The sequence below is a fragment of the Rhincodon typus genome, chromosome 7 (genome assembly GCF_021869965.1).
Source record: "Rhincodon typus isolate 14 chromosome 7, sRhiTyp1.1, whole genome shotgun sequence".
NCBI classification, from domain to species: domain Eukaryota; kingdom Metazoa; phylum Chordata; class Chondrichthyes; order Orectolobiformes; family Rhincodontidae; genus Rhincodon; species Rhincodon typus.
The window spans coordinates 6,048,326-6,062,467 of record NC_063338.1 but is presented as its reverse complement, the minus strand read 5'-3'; the positions used below and the strand labels follow the sequence as shown (position 1 = coordinate 6,062,467).

Here is a 14,142-nt window from a genome sequence, read left to right as displayed (position 1 = left end):
GAGGACATGCACGCCAAGGTCCCTTTTTCAGTGCTTCCCAGGATCCTATTGTTCATTATATATCATTAAGGTTCTTGCGAAGATTTGTAGCTCGAGTTGTGGATGAGGTTGTTGGCTTGCTCGCCGAGCTGGCTGGTTATTGTACAGACGTTTTGTCATCATGCTAGCTAACATCATCTGTGCGGCCTCCAAAGAAGCGATGTTGTTCCACTCTGCTTGGAATTTATATGATCTAGTCCATTAAGTTGGGTTGTGTCATTTCCGGTTCACACACGGGAATTCCTAGAGGCCTGGTTTTCAACCCGTAATGCAATCAACAAACATGTGGAATTAGACCCCATACACAAACCCCTGCAAAACAGAACCAGAAATGACATATGTATGATGGCTACTCATCATATATCCCCTTGTTTTATTTGTCTTGTCCAAGTGCATCACCTTATACTTGGATTGAATTCCATTTGTCACTGATCAGCCCATCTATATCCTCCTGTGATCTGAAGCTATCCCCTCAATACTTACCAATCCACCAATTTCTATATCATTTATGAACTCACCAATCAACCTTTCTACATCTCACGGAGATTTATCTACTTTAAAGCCTGCCAGACCACTCAGGACCTCCTCTCCGTCTATGTTAATTTCTTTAATTGTATCGCAGTCCTTCTCCCTTTTTTCTATACCAACATCGTCCCTCTCACTAGTGAACACTGACACAAAGTATTTATTTCAAACCCTAAATACATGCTGCGGCTCTACGCACAAAGTACCAATATCTCCTTAATGGGCCCTACTCTTTCCCCAGTTATCCTTTTACAATCATACAATCCCTACAGTGTGGAAACAGGACCTTTGGCCCAACAAGTCCACACTGACCCACAGAGCATCCCACCCAGACCTATCCCCCTATAACCCATCTAATCTATACATCCCTGAACATTACAGGCAATTTCGCATGGCCAATCCACCTAGCCTGCACATCTTTGGACTGTGGGAGGAAACCGGAGCACCCGGAGGAAACCCAAGCAGGCACAGGGAGAACGTGCAAACTCCACACAGGCAGTCACCCGAGGGTAGAATTGTGTCTGGTGCTGTGAGGCAGCAGTGCTAACCACTGAGCCACTGTACCGCCCTAATGTACCTTTAATGTACTTGTAAAATCTTAGTATTTTCTTTTATTTTGTCTGCTATTATTCTTTCATGCCCCATTTTTGCTCTTTTAATTTCTTTTTTAAGATCCCCTTGCCCATTCCATTTTCATCAAGAGTTTCTACTGATTTCAGCTCTCAGGCCATAAGCCTCTCATTTTCTCTTACCCAATCCTGTATATTCCTCAATATCCAGGATTTGCTGGATTTATTGGTCCCACCTTTATCTTTATTGGAACATCTAATCTCCCTATTTCCTTCTTGAATGTATCCTACTACTCTGACACAGATTTACCTCAAAGTAGCTGCTGCAAGTCCACTGGCGAAATCATATCTAATCTGAATAAAATTGGCTTTCTCCCAGTTTAGAACTTTGTTTCAGGCTCACCCTTGTCCTTTTCCATGACAATCTTGAATCTGAGTTATGGTCACTGTCTGCAAAATGCTCCCACACAGATACTTTATCCTGTTTTCTTATTTAATTAGATAAAAGTATTGCTGACCACATTATTTTAGTCTTAGAGATAAATTGGTTGACTTTCATAACTCATTGCATTCCAGCAGGGTTTCAGTGGACTAGAAAACTGCTAATGTGACATCCCTATTCAAGTTAGCAGCTGATGCAGCACATAACTAAGGAGGCAAATAAAATTTTGTCCTTTATTGCTAGGGGGTTATGGTTTAAAAACTTGGAAATCTTGTTACAACTGTACATTGTGTTTGTGATGCCATACCTGGAGTACTACCTACAGTTTTAGTCCCCCATTTAAAAAGGATAGAATGACGCTGGAGACTGTTCAAAAGAGATTCACTAGACAGATTCCCAGGATGAAGGGTAGGCTTATCAAGAACGGTTAAATAGGTTAGATCTTTATTCAGAGTTTAGAAGAATGAAGGGTGATTTTATTGAAACATACAAGATCTGAGTTTCCGTAAGTGGTAGAATCTCGAACTAGAAGGCATTGATACAGAATAAGGAGACACTCATTTGAAACTGAGAGACAAAGGAATTTCTTCTCCCAGAAGGTAGTGAGTGTCTGCAATTCTCTACCCAAAAGAGTTGTAGAGGCTATATCGCTGAAAACATTTAAAAAGCAGGTAAATAGATTATTGAAATATCAAGGAGTTGATGGTTATGCATAGCTGGCATGAGAGGAGTTGAGGTCTGCTGCAGATCAACAATGCTTTTGCTGAATGGCGAGGCAGAGACTTGAAGGGTCAAATTGCCTACTCCTCCTATTTCTAGTGTTCTTTTCTGAGAAAATGGATGACACCAGTTCCCAATATGAAAGTCAGATCTGTTACCTGGCACCACAGCTCACTGTTTGCTTCGCTAGGCCTCATCCAGCTCAACTGTCACCACCATTTCCCTGCATGCTCATGGGCACTGTCCTCTTCCACTCTTCCTCCATATAAGCTGGCACTGCCAAACCACCATCCTCACCATATCATCATGGCTGCTTTCAGAACAACTCACATGCCATTAAAGTTCTTCAGAACCTCACTTTGGAGGTCAGGTTACTTATGCCTTGCATGCTTCTGCCAGGTCACTTTACACACAAGGTAACATGTGCATTTCACACATCTCCATAGGATGCCTATTAGCTTTTTTTTTAATGCTCACTTACTGACTATGAGGCTGCCAGCTTCACATCAACAAATGAGGAGACATAATGGCTGCTACTGCATGCAGAGTGATGAGCATAAGTTACTGTTCTTCTCCTGGGGCAATTATAATAATCATACATACTCTGATTCTGCAATGTCCCACATCTGCTTCAAATTGGATTCTACTGAAAGGTAATCTTTTGGCAAACATGAACATAACAGATTAGAGTCTCAAGCAATCATAAAAGCTATGCACATTGCATCAATTAATCCCTGTAGTGTTAGATATGCAGTTTCTTCATTGCTTTCCATTTATGACACTGGAACACAACACTTCATAGCTACATTCCGCACCTACCAGTAACTATACAATGACATGTTCTGTAATGTTCAATGTAGTTCTTTGTTGGAGAAGGTGATATCACAGAGTGAAGACATACCTGCATTTAACTCACTCAATGAACTTTGACTCTGCAAAATACATCCGCATAAGGTTACATAGCTCAGAGATCCTTATTTGGGCATAACTTCGGCCTCCTTGCAAAAGTGAAGCCTTCACCTCAGTTTGTGAGGTCATAACATGCTGTTTCATTTTGATTGACGTGGGGGATCAGGAGTACTGTTACTTGTACAAACACAAAGAGCTGGAGAAGCTCAGCAGATCTGGCAACATCTGTGGAGAGAGAAACAGAGTCAATGTTTCAAGTGTGGTATCATTCTTCAGGAAAAGCAATATACCATTACCGGTAATGTTCCTCTATTTCCAATATTCCCTGCAGATTATTTGATCACTCACCTGAGATGGGACCAGCATTTGGAGGATTCTTCGTTGCACTTTTCTTGCATGGAGCTTATTCCTCTCTCTCTCTCTGACTAACTCATTAAAACAGACTGACACTTTTGGTGACCTACTGAAATCCTCCAGCTTTTCCTAAACAGAATTGAATTAAGCAATTATTTGAAATTGAATGTAACAACTACCAAGTTTTTGAGAAGATGTGTAGCCTGGGTTGTGGATGAGGTTGTAGACTTGCTCACCGAGCTGGTGTATTTGGCTGCAGACGTTATGTCACCATGCTAGGTAATGTTTCATCAGTGCACCTCCAGTGAAGCATTAGTGTTCTGTCTCACTTGCTATTTATATGCCTTGCTTTGCTGGAGTAGTTGCATTAGTTCCAGTTCTGTTTTTCAGTTGTTTGTATATCAGGTCCACTTCAATGTGTTTGTTGATGGAGCTCCGGTTGGAATGCCAGGCCTCCAGGAATTCCCGGGCATGTCTTTGTTTGGCTTGTGCTATTATGGATGTGTTGCCCCAGTCGAATTCGTGTCCTTCTTTTTCCATGTATATTGAGACCAGTGAGAAATGGTTGTCCCTCTTGGTGGCTAGTTGGCATTCATGTATCCTTATTGTCAGTTTTCTTCCAGTTTGGCCTTTGTAAGGTTTCTCACAGTCCTTGCATGGTATTTTATGTATTACGTCAGTTTTATTGGTTGTGGGAATGGGATCCTTTATGTTCGTTAGTAGCTGTCACAGGGTGGTTGTTGGTTTGTGGGCTACCCTGATACCTAGGAGTCTGAGTAGTCTTGTGGTCATCTCTGATATGTCTCTGATGTATGGTAGGGTGACTAGTGTGTCTGGCCATGTTGTGTCTTCTTTTTGTAGTCTGTCGCAGAGGTAATGGCGGATTGTGCTTTTTGGGTATCCATTCCTTTTAAAAACTCTGTATAAGTGCTCCTGTTCTGCTTTGCATAATTCCGAGTTGCTGCAGTGTGTTGTGGCCCATTTCAATAATGTCCTGATGCAGTTCCATTTATCGGGGTTGGGATGGTTGCTGCAGTAATTAAGTATATGGTCCATAAGTGTGGTCTTTCTGTATACGCTAGTCTGGAGTTCCCTGTTGTTCTTACATTCCACCATTATGTCTAGGAAGGGTAGTCGGTTATTGTTTTCTTCTTTTGTGTCAGTGGGTTCTTCCAGTCTTATAGGTTTGATAATCATGAAGGTTTCATTTACGTAGCAGATCCAGAGTTTGGGCTGTATAGTGGGGAGCGCTGTTTGTTCTAATCTTTGCATTACCGCTTCTGCAATCAGTCCTGACATTGGGGATCCCATTGGTGTTCCGTTGATTTGTTTGACTTTATGGTCATTGAAGGTGAAGTGGGTTGTGAGGCACAGATCCAGCAGTTTTAGGGTGCTGTCCTTGTTGATGCTGTTGGTGTTGTGGGGTGCCTGTCTTCTTGGCTCGTCCAGCAGAGTGACAATTGTCTCTTTGGCTAGATCGATGTCTATGGATGTAAATAGTGTTGTTATGTCGAAAGATGTCATTGTAATTATTACCAACTACCAGCACTACCTTGTTCCATACATGTTACAATATTCACAGATTGATGGATTACATACTACAAATTGAAACAAAAGAATGTATTTCATCATACATCACAAAATAATGTACGATTTGGCGTCAGGAAAAATCACATAGGGAAAGTAGAAATCCCATGATGTAATCTTACTGATACTGTCAGGAAAATTGAGCGTGTTATTGCAGTGGCAGATGCTGACATTCTGACATTTGCATTACAAGGAAGAGTTTCAGCTAGCAGCTGAAAACATTTGAACAATGGGCGCTTTTCCCTTCTCTGACTCAGGGTATTCTTACAATGAAGCCAGTTAACAGCAAGAACCAAACCTCAGACCTTCCTGTTCTCTGTGGCTTGGCTTAATGTTTTCACTGATTTTGACAGTTAAGGCCCTGCCAGTGTTCCACCTGTGGTACAGCATTGTGGACTGCATATTTGAATAGATTTCAAAGTACGAAAATAATTTCTTTTGACTGCATTAGAATGGAACAGAATAAACATGCATTAGTATTTTGTTCAGCTAATCATAATTTTCCACATACTTCTTCACCAAGGGTAAGCGTGAACATTGCTGAACTTTTTTATGTTCAATTTGTATTCTAATTTTCAGTTAATTGCATTGTGCCGAATAGTGCTAGCGTGTTGAATCCATTTTGCCTCTACAGCTCCTTCATTATTGGTTCATTACTTTACATTTAGTCAGATTACCCCGTGCAACACAACTAAATTGTTTTGGGAGATTTTCTTCACCAAGCGTATAAATGTAGTAACAGGACCACAATAAATCATTTTATAGAGAATAGCCTTCTCACAGAAAAATGCAAGTTTGAAATACTCTTTTCTTATCTGCTGAAGAACAGTTTCATAGCCACAATATCAAATAGATTGCTCAGATTAGGCTGTTAGTGAGTTAATATAGATTAGTAAAGACAATTGTATTTTATTCTATCAAAATTATAGGGGCAACTTCAACTTCCACTCAATGGAACTGTGCAGACAGATATTTGAAGAAACATCTTAGGTAATTTCACAACAAGGACCTAGAGAACAAGAATATAAGAACTAGGAGCAGCAGTGGGTGATTCAGTACCTCAAACCTGCTCCGTCATTTAATATGATCATGATTGGTCCCATCTTGGCCTCAATTCCACTCTCCTGCCCGCTCTTCAAAACCCTTTAACCCAACACTAATAAAAATGTCTACCTCCTCCTTAAATTTAACGCAATGTTGCAGTATCCATGGTACACTGGGGTAGTAAATTCCACAGATTCACAACCCTTTGAGAGAAGGAATTTCTCCTCAACTCTGTTTTAAATCTGCAATCCCTTATCCTAAAACTATGACATCTCATTCTTGATTGTCCAACAAGAGGAAATATCTGCTGCACGTCTATTTTATAATTCCCTTTAGCATCTATGTACCTCAATTGGATTTCCTTTCATTCTAGACAGTTTAGGCCCAAACTGCTCAATATCTCTCCATAAAACAAACCCCTCATGTCTGAAATAAATTTAGTAAACCTCTGAACTGCCTCCAATGCAAGTGCATCCCTCCTCAAATAAGGGGGACCAAAACTGTGTGCAGGTGTGGTCTCATTAAGGCTTTGTACATTTGCAGTAACATTTCCCTACTTTTCTGTGCTATTCCTTTTGCAATAAATGCCTAAATTTCATTTGTCTTCCTTATTACCTGCTTTAACTGCACACTAGCTGTCAGCAATTCATGCATGTGTACATCCAGATCCCTTTGCACTGAAGCACTCTGAAATTTCTCTCCATTTAGATAATGAGATGCTTTTCTATTCTTCTGACCAAAATGAACAATCTTGCACACATCTACCAACTTTTCACCTATTCCCCTAACCTATCCATATCTGTTTTTAAGTTTCTTATTGCTACATTGCAACTTACTTTCCCACCTATTTTAATGCCATCTGCAAATGTGGCATTCAAGTTATTTGTGTAGATTGTCAATCATTGAGGCTTGAGGACAAAAGCTTGGACCACTAGTTGCATCTTACCAATCAGCAAAAGACCCATTTATCCCAATTCTCTGCTTTCTGTTGGCTGGTCAATCTTCTATCCAAGCTAATGAATTAGCCCTAACCCCATATAATCTTATTTTGTATATTCACCTTTTGTGTGGCACCTTATCATATCCCTTTTGAAAGTCCAGTTACACTACATCTACAGGTTCCCTATTACCCACTTTGCTTGTTATATCTTAGAAGAACTCTAGCAAATTTGTCAAACAGAATTTACCTTCCATAAAATCATGCTGACTCCGGCTTTATGAAAGGTAAACCGTGTTTTACTAATTTGCTAGAGTGCAAAACAATGCAAAAAGAAAGTGATGAATGGGGATGCGGAGGCAAATCCATGATATAACTCGGCAACCAGGATTTTGATCAAAAATGGCAAAGCTGTAACAATATAGTTCTAAGTCAGGGGATGGTGTGTCGCTTGAAGGTATCCACATTTGTCTGTAGCATTTGTTCTTCTAGGCGATAGAGGTTGTGAACTTGGAACTACTTTCAAAGGAACTGTGGTAAGGTGCTGCAGTACATCTTCTAAATGGTACACATTGCTGCTGCTCTCCACCAGTTGTGAAGGGAATGATTGTTCGAGATGATGGATGGGGTGTTGATCCAGCAAGCTGCTCTATCCAAAATGGTGTCAACTTTCATGGAGCCGCATTCAGGCAAGTAGAGAGTAATTTACCACACTTCTGACTTGTGCTTTGTAGAAGATGAACATTTGGCAAGTTAGGAAGTGTGCTATTCACTGCGAAATTCTCAGCCCCTGACGTGCTCTTATGACCACAGTACTTTTATGGCTGGTCCAATTAGCTTTCTGGCCAATGGTGATCCCCTGATGATAGGGTATTAAACGATGACAATGCCATTGAATATCATGAGGAGTTGGTTAGATTCACTCTTGTTGGAGATGATCATTGACTGGCACTATTCTGATATGAATATTGCTTGCCATTTATCAGCCCAAGCTTAAATGGTGTTCATGTTTTCCTTAATATGCTTAGGGTACTGCTACAGTATCAGAGAAATTGGAAATGGTACTGAGCTCTATGTAATCAACAGTCACATCCTTACCTCTGAACTGATGATGGAGGGAACTTCACAGATGAAGCAGCTGAAATGATTGGGACACTACCTTGAAGAACTCCTGCTCTGGTGTCCTAGGCCAACCACCACAATCATCTTCCTATGTTCTTGGTATGACTCTAATCAGTGAGCCTTTTTTTCTGCCCAATTCCCATTGACTCTAATTTTCCTTAGGCTCCTTCATACCACATGTAGTCAAAAGTTGCCTTGATGTCATGGGTGGATGCCCTCACCTGTCCATGCCTTGGAGGAGGTGACAGCATAATAGTAATATCACTAGATTAGAAATAAAAAATCCAAGGTTAATGTTTTAGGGGCATGATTTTGAATTACACCATGGCAGATGACACAATTTGAATTCACGGAAGATTTGGTAAGAAAAGCTAGCCTAATGGTGACCATTTAATCACTGTTGATTGTCATAAAAAGATCTGGTTTACCAACGTCCCTTAGGTAAGGAAATTCATCCTTACCTGGCCTGACCTACATGTGACTCCAAACGCATAGCAATGTGTTTGACTGTTAACTGCCCTTTGGGCAAGAAAGCAACATTCTCATCACATGAACAAAAGAAAAAACTCATCTCTGGAATTCAGCTCTTTAATCTATTTTTGGACCAAAGCTGTAAATAGGTCTGGAGCTGAGTGGTCCTGACAGAATCCAAACTAAGCGTCAATGGCTAGGTTATTATTGAGTAAGTGCTATTTGTTAAGCATTGTAAATGACACCTTTCACCACTTTGCTGATGATTGAGGGTAGACTAATAGCACATCCAGTCAATTTTCCACGTTGACAGCAATATTGTAGCTGTACTTAAACAGTTTGGCTGGTGCATGGCTAGTTTTGAAATCCATAGTCTTTTCTGTATCCAGTGTCTTCAACCGTTTCTTGATGTCACAAAATATGAATTGAATTTCTTGAGCGCTGCTGTTGATGATGCAGGGATCTCAAGAGTAGAGACTGGAGTCCCTCTACACAGGTCACATAGTCCATTTACTGCATCAGCTCATTAGACCCATTCTTTGTACCCAATACTTACTTATATGTCTATTTGTTATTAGATGTAATCACATTGAATCAACGGCTAAGCTTTTGAATATCTTAGAATATCCTTTATCGTCAATGTGTACTCAAGTACAGGAGGACAGTGAAAAGGTTACAATGTCGTCTCTTACGGTGCCATCTTAGATACAAAGTGGCTAGGTACAAATCTTAGATACAAAAAGAGAAATAAAAAGAAAAGAAGTTGCATTACCTTACAGTAATTCATAATAGAAGTTAGAAATAAGACATAGTTAAAAGAATAAACATTTCAGTCAGATAAACACTGCATTGCAGTACCTCAGCACAGGGGCTTCCACGTGTGGTCTGACCGCCCACACCAGATCCCAGTCCAAAAACTGTCTCCACTCCACCCAGACCTCCAGTCCCCTCCACAACGCTCCAGGCCTCCAGTGCACTCTGCTCCGGCTCTCAGCTGCTCCACACCACTCCAAGCCTCCAGGCTGATTTGCTCCGGCTCTCAGCTGCTCCAGGGTAAGTTTCATCAAATGTTTACAAAACCTGCTAGTCCACATTCAGGCCCCATGCTCTCGGAACATAAGTTCCAAAAATGTATACTTACAAGTTCATACCAAGTACTCTGAATTTGGAGAAGCCAAATAAATAACAGATGATGTTTTAAATGTTAACTTTCTAGTTATGAATATTAACAAATTTAAATAAATGAAAATATGATTCATTGGAGTCTATAATTTTGGATTAACGGCTGCATTTGCTGACATCAGCACTATGTACTGCTTTAATTTATGCTTATGTATATAAACAGTTTCACTGGGGACATAGCCCAGGTCTGGGAGAAGGAATGCCTGAAACCAGGCAGTGGGGGAGGTGGTGGTGGTGGAGGGAGAGGACAGAAGAAGAGGTGAGGAAGAGAGGGTGGTGGCAGGGGATCATGAATGAGTTCTCCTGGGATCCATGTCTTCATGCCTCAATCAACCCCACATCCTCATTCCCGACTGCTGAACCTTGTTTCAAAATCATGCTTGCTTCTTTGCATGTGATGTAACACACAAATTTTACATGACAACGTACTGCGTCTGGAGTTGTGAACATACATATTTCCAGATTAGTGCTCATGCATAATTACCCACTATTGCCCTTACTAATAACTTTAAAAACATTGACACCTACTAGTTGTATATTAAACTAATAGTGGCTGCTTGGTTACAGCTGCCTGATTTTTGTCTATTTAGTCATGTAATATATTTACAGATGAAAATAAAGTGGTCTGTTGATTGTCATTGTGCAATCTGGAAATTTCTATGAGCTGGAGATGGCCATTTGGAGTATACCAGTTTTGAAACAGTCAGGTCCAACACATCAAGTTAGACTTACATAAATCAGGGATTGGGAATGGTTTTATTCTCCACAACCCCATTAAAGCTGTTTCTGTCATTATTTTCTGAAGAAGAGTCTAGGCCCGAAACATCAGCTTTCCTGCTCCTCTGATGCTGCTTGGCCTGCTGTGTTCATCCAGCTCTACACCTTGTTATCTCTGTTACTACTGTCACTTCTATCGTGGCCAACACTGCTGACAGAGCTGATACTTCAAAATCTACAAGAAAGAAAATTTCAAACAACTACTGTTTGGAGTGAAAATTCAATGAATTTAAGTCCCAAGGCTGTTTGACATAGTTCAGTACATTCACAGTCTGGCTGCTTAGATATAATGGTGTTCTATCTGTGAAGCAGTGGGATAGACCTTTACCAAACTTCACTGCAATTTAATCAAGTAACAGTCATAGATATTCTTGTGCCTCTTTTACATCTGTGCCCCAGGTACCCTCCACAAGTCTGGATGGAAGTGTGATAAACTATGGGGGCTAATGGTATCTAAAGGCCAAAATAGATCTAAATGCATGCTAATGTTACTTGCATTACATAAAAAAAATGTTTTCCTGAAAATTGGTGTTTTATCTCAAGTGGGATATATCAGGCCAGGATCACGAAAAGTGGAAGAAAGTACAATTGTATATCTCTTCTTTTGGAGCGTCTATATATATGGGTTATCATTATGAGTCACGAAGAATTAACTAACTTTAGAATTTGAGCAAACATGTTTTAAAGTTAAATTAAAACAACTGTTACATACTAAACCAAAATCTGAGTTGCTGAGCTCTGAACACACTAAAGCATGTTTTCATCTTGAATCTGTTTATAAGATTACACTGTTTCTCATTAGTAATACTGCACACATTTGATCAAGTGAAATTGAATTTCATATTTAATAAAATAACGCATTAGCTACTACAAGGAATTAAAATAACTACTATTTCAAATGTTCATGTCCTAAAGATTGCATCTCTCATGAATACTGTTTGTTTCCTTTCAAATTTCTTGTCCAGTTTAATATTCTGTTGGATTATTATGCCTTTAGGAACATATGAGCAAAGCAATATAAGACCATTAAAAGTTAGATCAGTATCGATGTCTCAGGCTACTTCCAACATCCAATTAGAACATGGCTGATTTGCACCTCAACCCATTTATCTACTGTTCTATGGAGTAAAGGGTTAAACACATCACCATTGAAGAATAGTTACTGAGCTTTACGTAAGAAGCTAAGGCATATGACATCATATCAATTGGAACTGGGAGTTACTTCCACATTCATACTATTCTTTACATTAATGACTATTTCTTGATGTTGCTCCTCAAAGGTGCAGCTTTAATTTTAAGAACTTAACCACAGATTTTGAATTCCCATAGCAGAGATTATCATTTGCCCATATCCAACTTATCAAATGTTTTTAATATCTTAGAGAGTCATTGAATCATACAACACGGAAACAGACGCTTCAGTCCAATTCGTCCATGCCAACCAAATTTCCCAAACTAAAATACGTACCTGTCAAGAGAAATATTAAGAACTGCAGATGCTGGAGTCAGAGATAACACAATGTGGAGCTGGAGGAACACAGCAGACCAGGCAGCATCAGAGGAGCAGGAAAGCTGATGTTTCGGGTCGGGACCCTTCTTTAGAAATGGGGGAGGGGTTAGGGAGCTCTGAAACAAATAGAGAGAGGAGGGGTGGGGCTGGGGAAGGTAAGCGGGATGGTGATAGGTGAGTGCAGGTAGGCAGTAGTGGGGATTGGGTCAGTGAGGTGGGAGGAGCGGAAAGCTGGGAGAGAAGATGGACAGGTCAAGGAGGCAGGGAATGAGAGGGAGGGTTGGTTGTGGGATGAGGCCAGGGGTGGGGAGACTTTGAAACTAGTAAAGTCCACATTGAGACCATTGGGTTGTAGGGTCCCAAGGTGGAATATGAGGTGTCGTTCCTCCAGTTTCCGGATGGCGTTGTTGTGACACTGGAGGAGGCCCAGGTTGGACATGTCATCCAGGGAGTGGGAGGGGGAGTTGAAGTGGTTCACGACTGGGAGGTGTTGTCGTTTGTCACGAACAGAACGCAGGTGCTCTACAAAGCAGCCTCCGATCCTCTGCTTGGTCTCACCGACGTAGAGGAAGCCACATCGGGAGCAGCGGACGCAATTGGCCACATTGGCAGATGTGCAGGTGAACATCTGTATGATGTGGAAGGTTTTTTTGGTTCCTTGGATGGAGCTGAGGGGGGAGGTGTGGGGGCAGGTGTAGCACTTCCTGCGGTTGCAGGGAAAGGTGCCGGGGGTGCTGGGGCTAGTGGGGAGTGTGGAGCGGACGAGGAAGTCCCGGAGAAAGCAGTCCCAATGGAAGGCAGGTAGGGGTGGGGAGGGAAATATATCTTTGGTGGGTGGGGTCAGATTGCAGGTGGCAGAAGTGGCGGAGAATGATACGTTGAGTACGGAGGATAGTGGGGTGATACGTGACACAAGGTGGATTCTGTCTTTGTTTTTGCTGAGGGGAGGGGATTTCAGGGCAGAGATGCGGGAAACGCAAGAGATGCGGTTGAGGGCATTTTCGACCACTGAAGGGGGGATATTGCGGTTCTTGAAATAAGAGGACATCTGGGATGTTCGGGAGTGGAACGCCCCATCTTGGGAGCAGATGCAGCAGAGGCATTGAGAGTAGGGGATTGCATTTTTGCAGGAAGCTGGGTGAGAGGAGGTGTAGTCTAGGTAGCTGTGGGAGTTGGTAGGCTCGAAATAGATATCAGTTTCGAGGTGGTCACCAGAGATGGAGACAAAGAGGTCCGGGAAGGCGAGAGAGATATCAGAGATGGTCCAGGTAACTTGAGTTTGGGTGAAAGGTGTTAGTAAAGTTGATGAACTGTTCAAGCTCCTCGTGGCAGCATGGGGTGGCACCAATACAGTCATCGATGTAGCAGAGGAAGAGGTGAGGAATTGTGCCAGTGTAACTGCGGAACAGGGACTGTTCCATGTATCCTACAAAGAGGCAGGAATAGCTTTGGCCCATGTGGGACCCCATGGCCACCCCATTAGTCTGTTGGAAATGGGAGGAGTTGAAGGAGAAGTTGTTAAGGGTGAGGACGAGTTTGGTTAAGCTGATGAGAGTGTCAGTGGAGAGGGACTGGTTGGGCCTGCGGGAGAGGAAGAAGCGGAGGGCTTTTAGGCCATCTGCATGGGGAATGCTAGTGTATAGGTTTTGGACATCCACGGCGAAGATGGGGTGTTGGGAGCCAGGGAATTGGAAGTCTTGGAGGAGGTGGAGGGCGTGGATGGTGTCCCGGACGTAAGTGGGGAGTTCCTGGACCAGGGAGGAGAAAATAGAGTCAAGGTAAGCGGAGATAAGTTCAGTGGGGCAGGAGCAGGCACAGACAATAGGTCGTCTGGGGCAGTCGTGTTTCTGGATTTTGGGAAGGAGATAGAAACTGGCGGTGCGGGTTGGGGAACGATGAGGTTGGAGTCTGTGGGCGGAAGGTCACCTGAGGTGATGAGGTTATGGATGGTCTG

At 41.9% G+C, this 14,142-nt stretch overlaps 1 protein-coding gene across 1 annotated transcript in view; it reads right to left on the bottom strand.

Annotated features, from left to right (window-relative positions):
- The window catches only part of LOC109919897, a 253,629-nt gene extending 249,626 nt beyond the window's left edge, over positions 1-4,003 (bottom strand). The window contains exons 1-2 of the mRNA XM_048598683.1: positions 3,553-4,003; positions 3,197-3,429 (exon numbers count right to left, since the gene is read on the bottom strand). Of these exons, the coding sequence (XP_048454640.1) occupies positions 3,197-3,202 (6 nt within the window). The 5' untranslated portion in view covers positions 3,203-3,429; positions 3,553-4,003. The remainder of the gene's footprint in view (positions 1-3,196; positions 3,430-3,552) is intronic.
- Between the last annotated feature and the right edge of the window lie 10,139 nt (positions 4,004-14,142).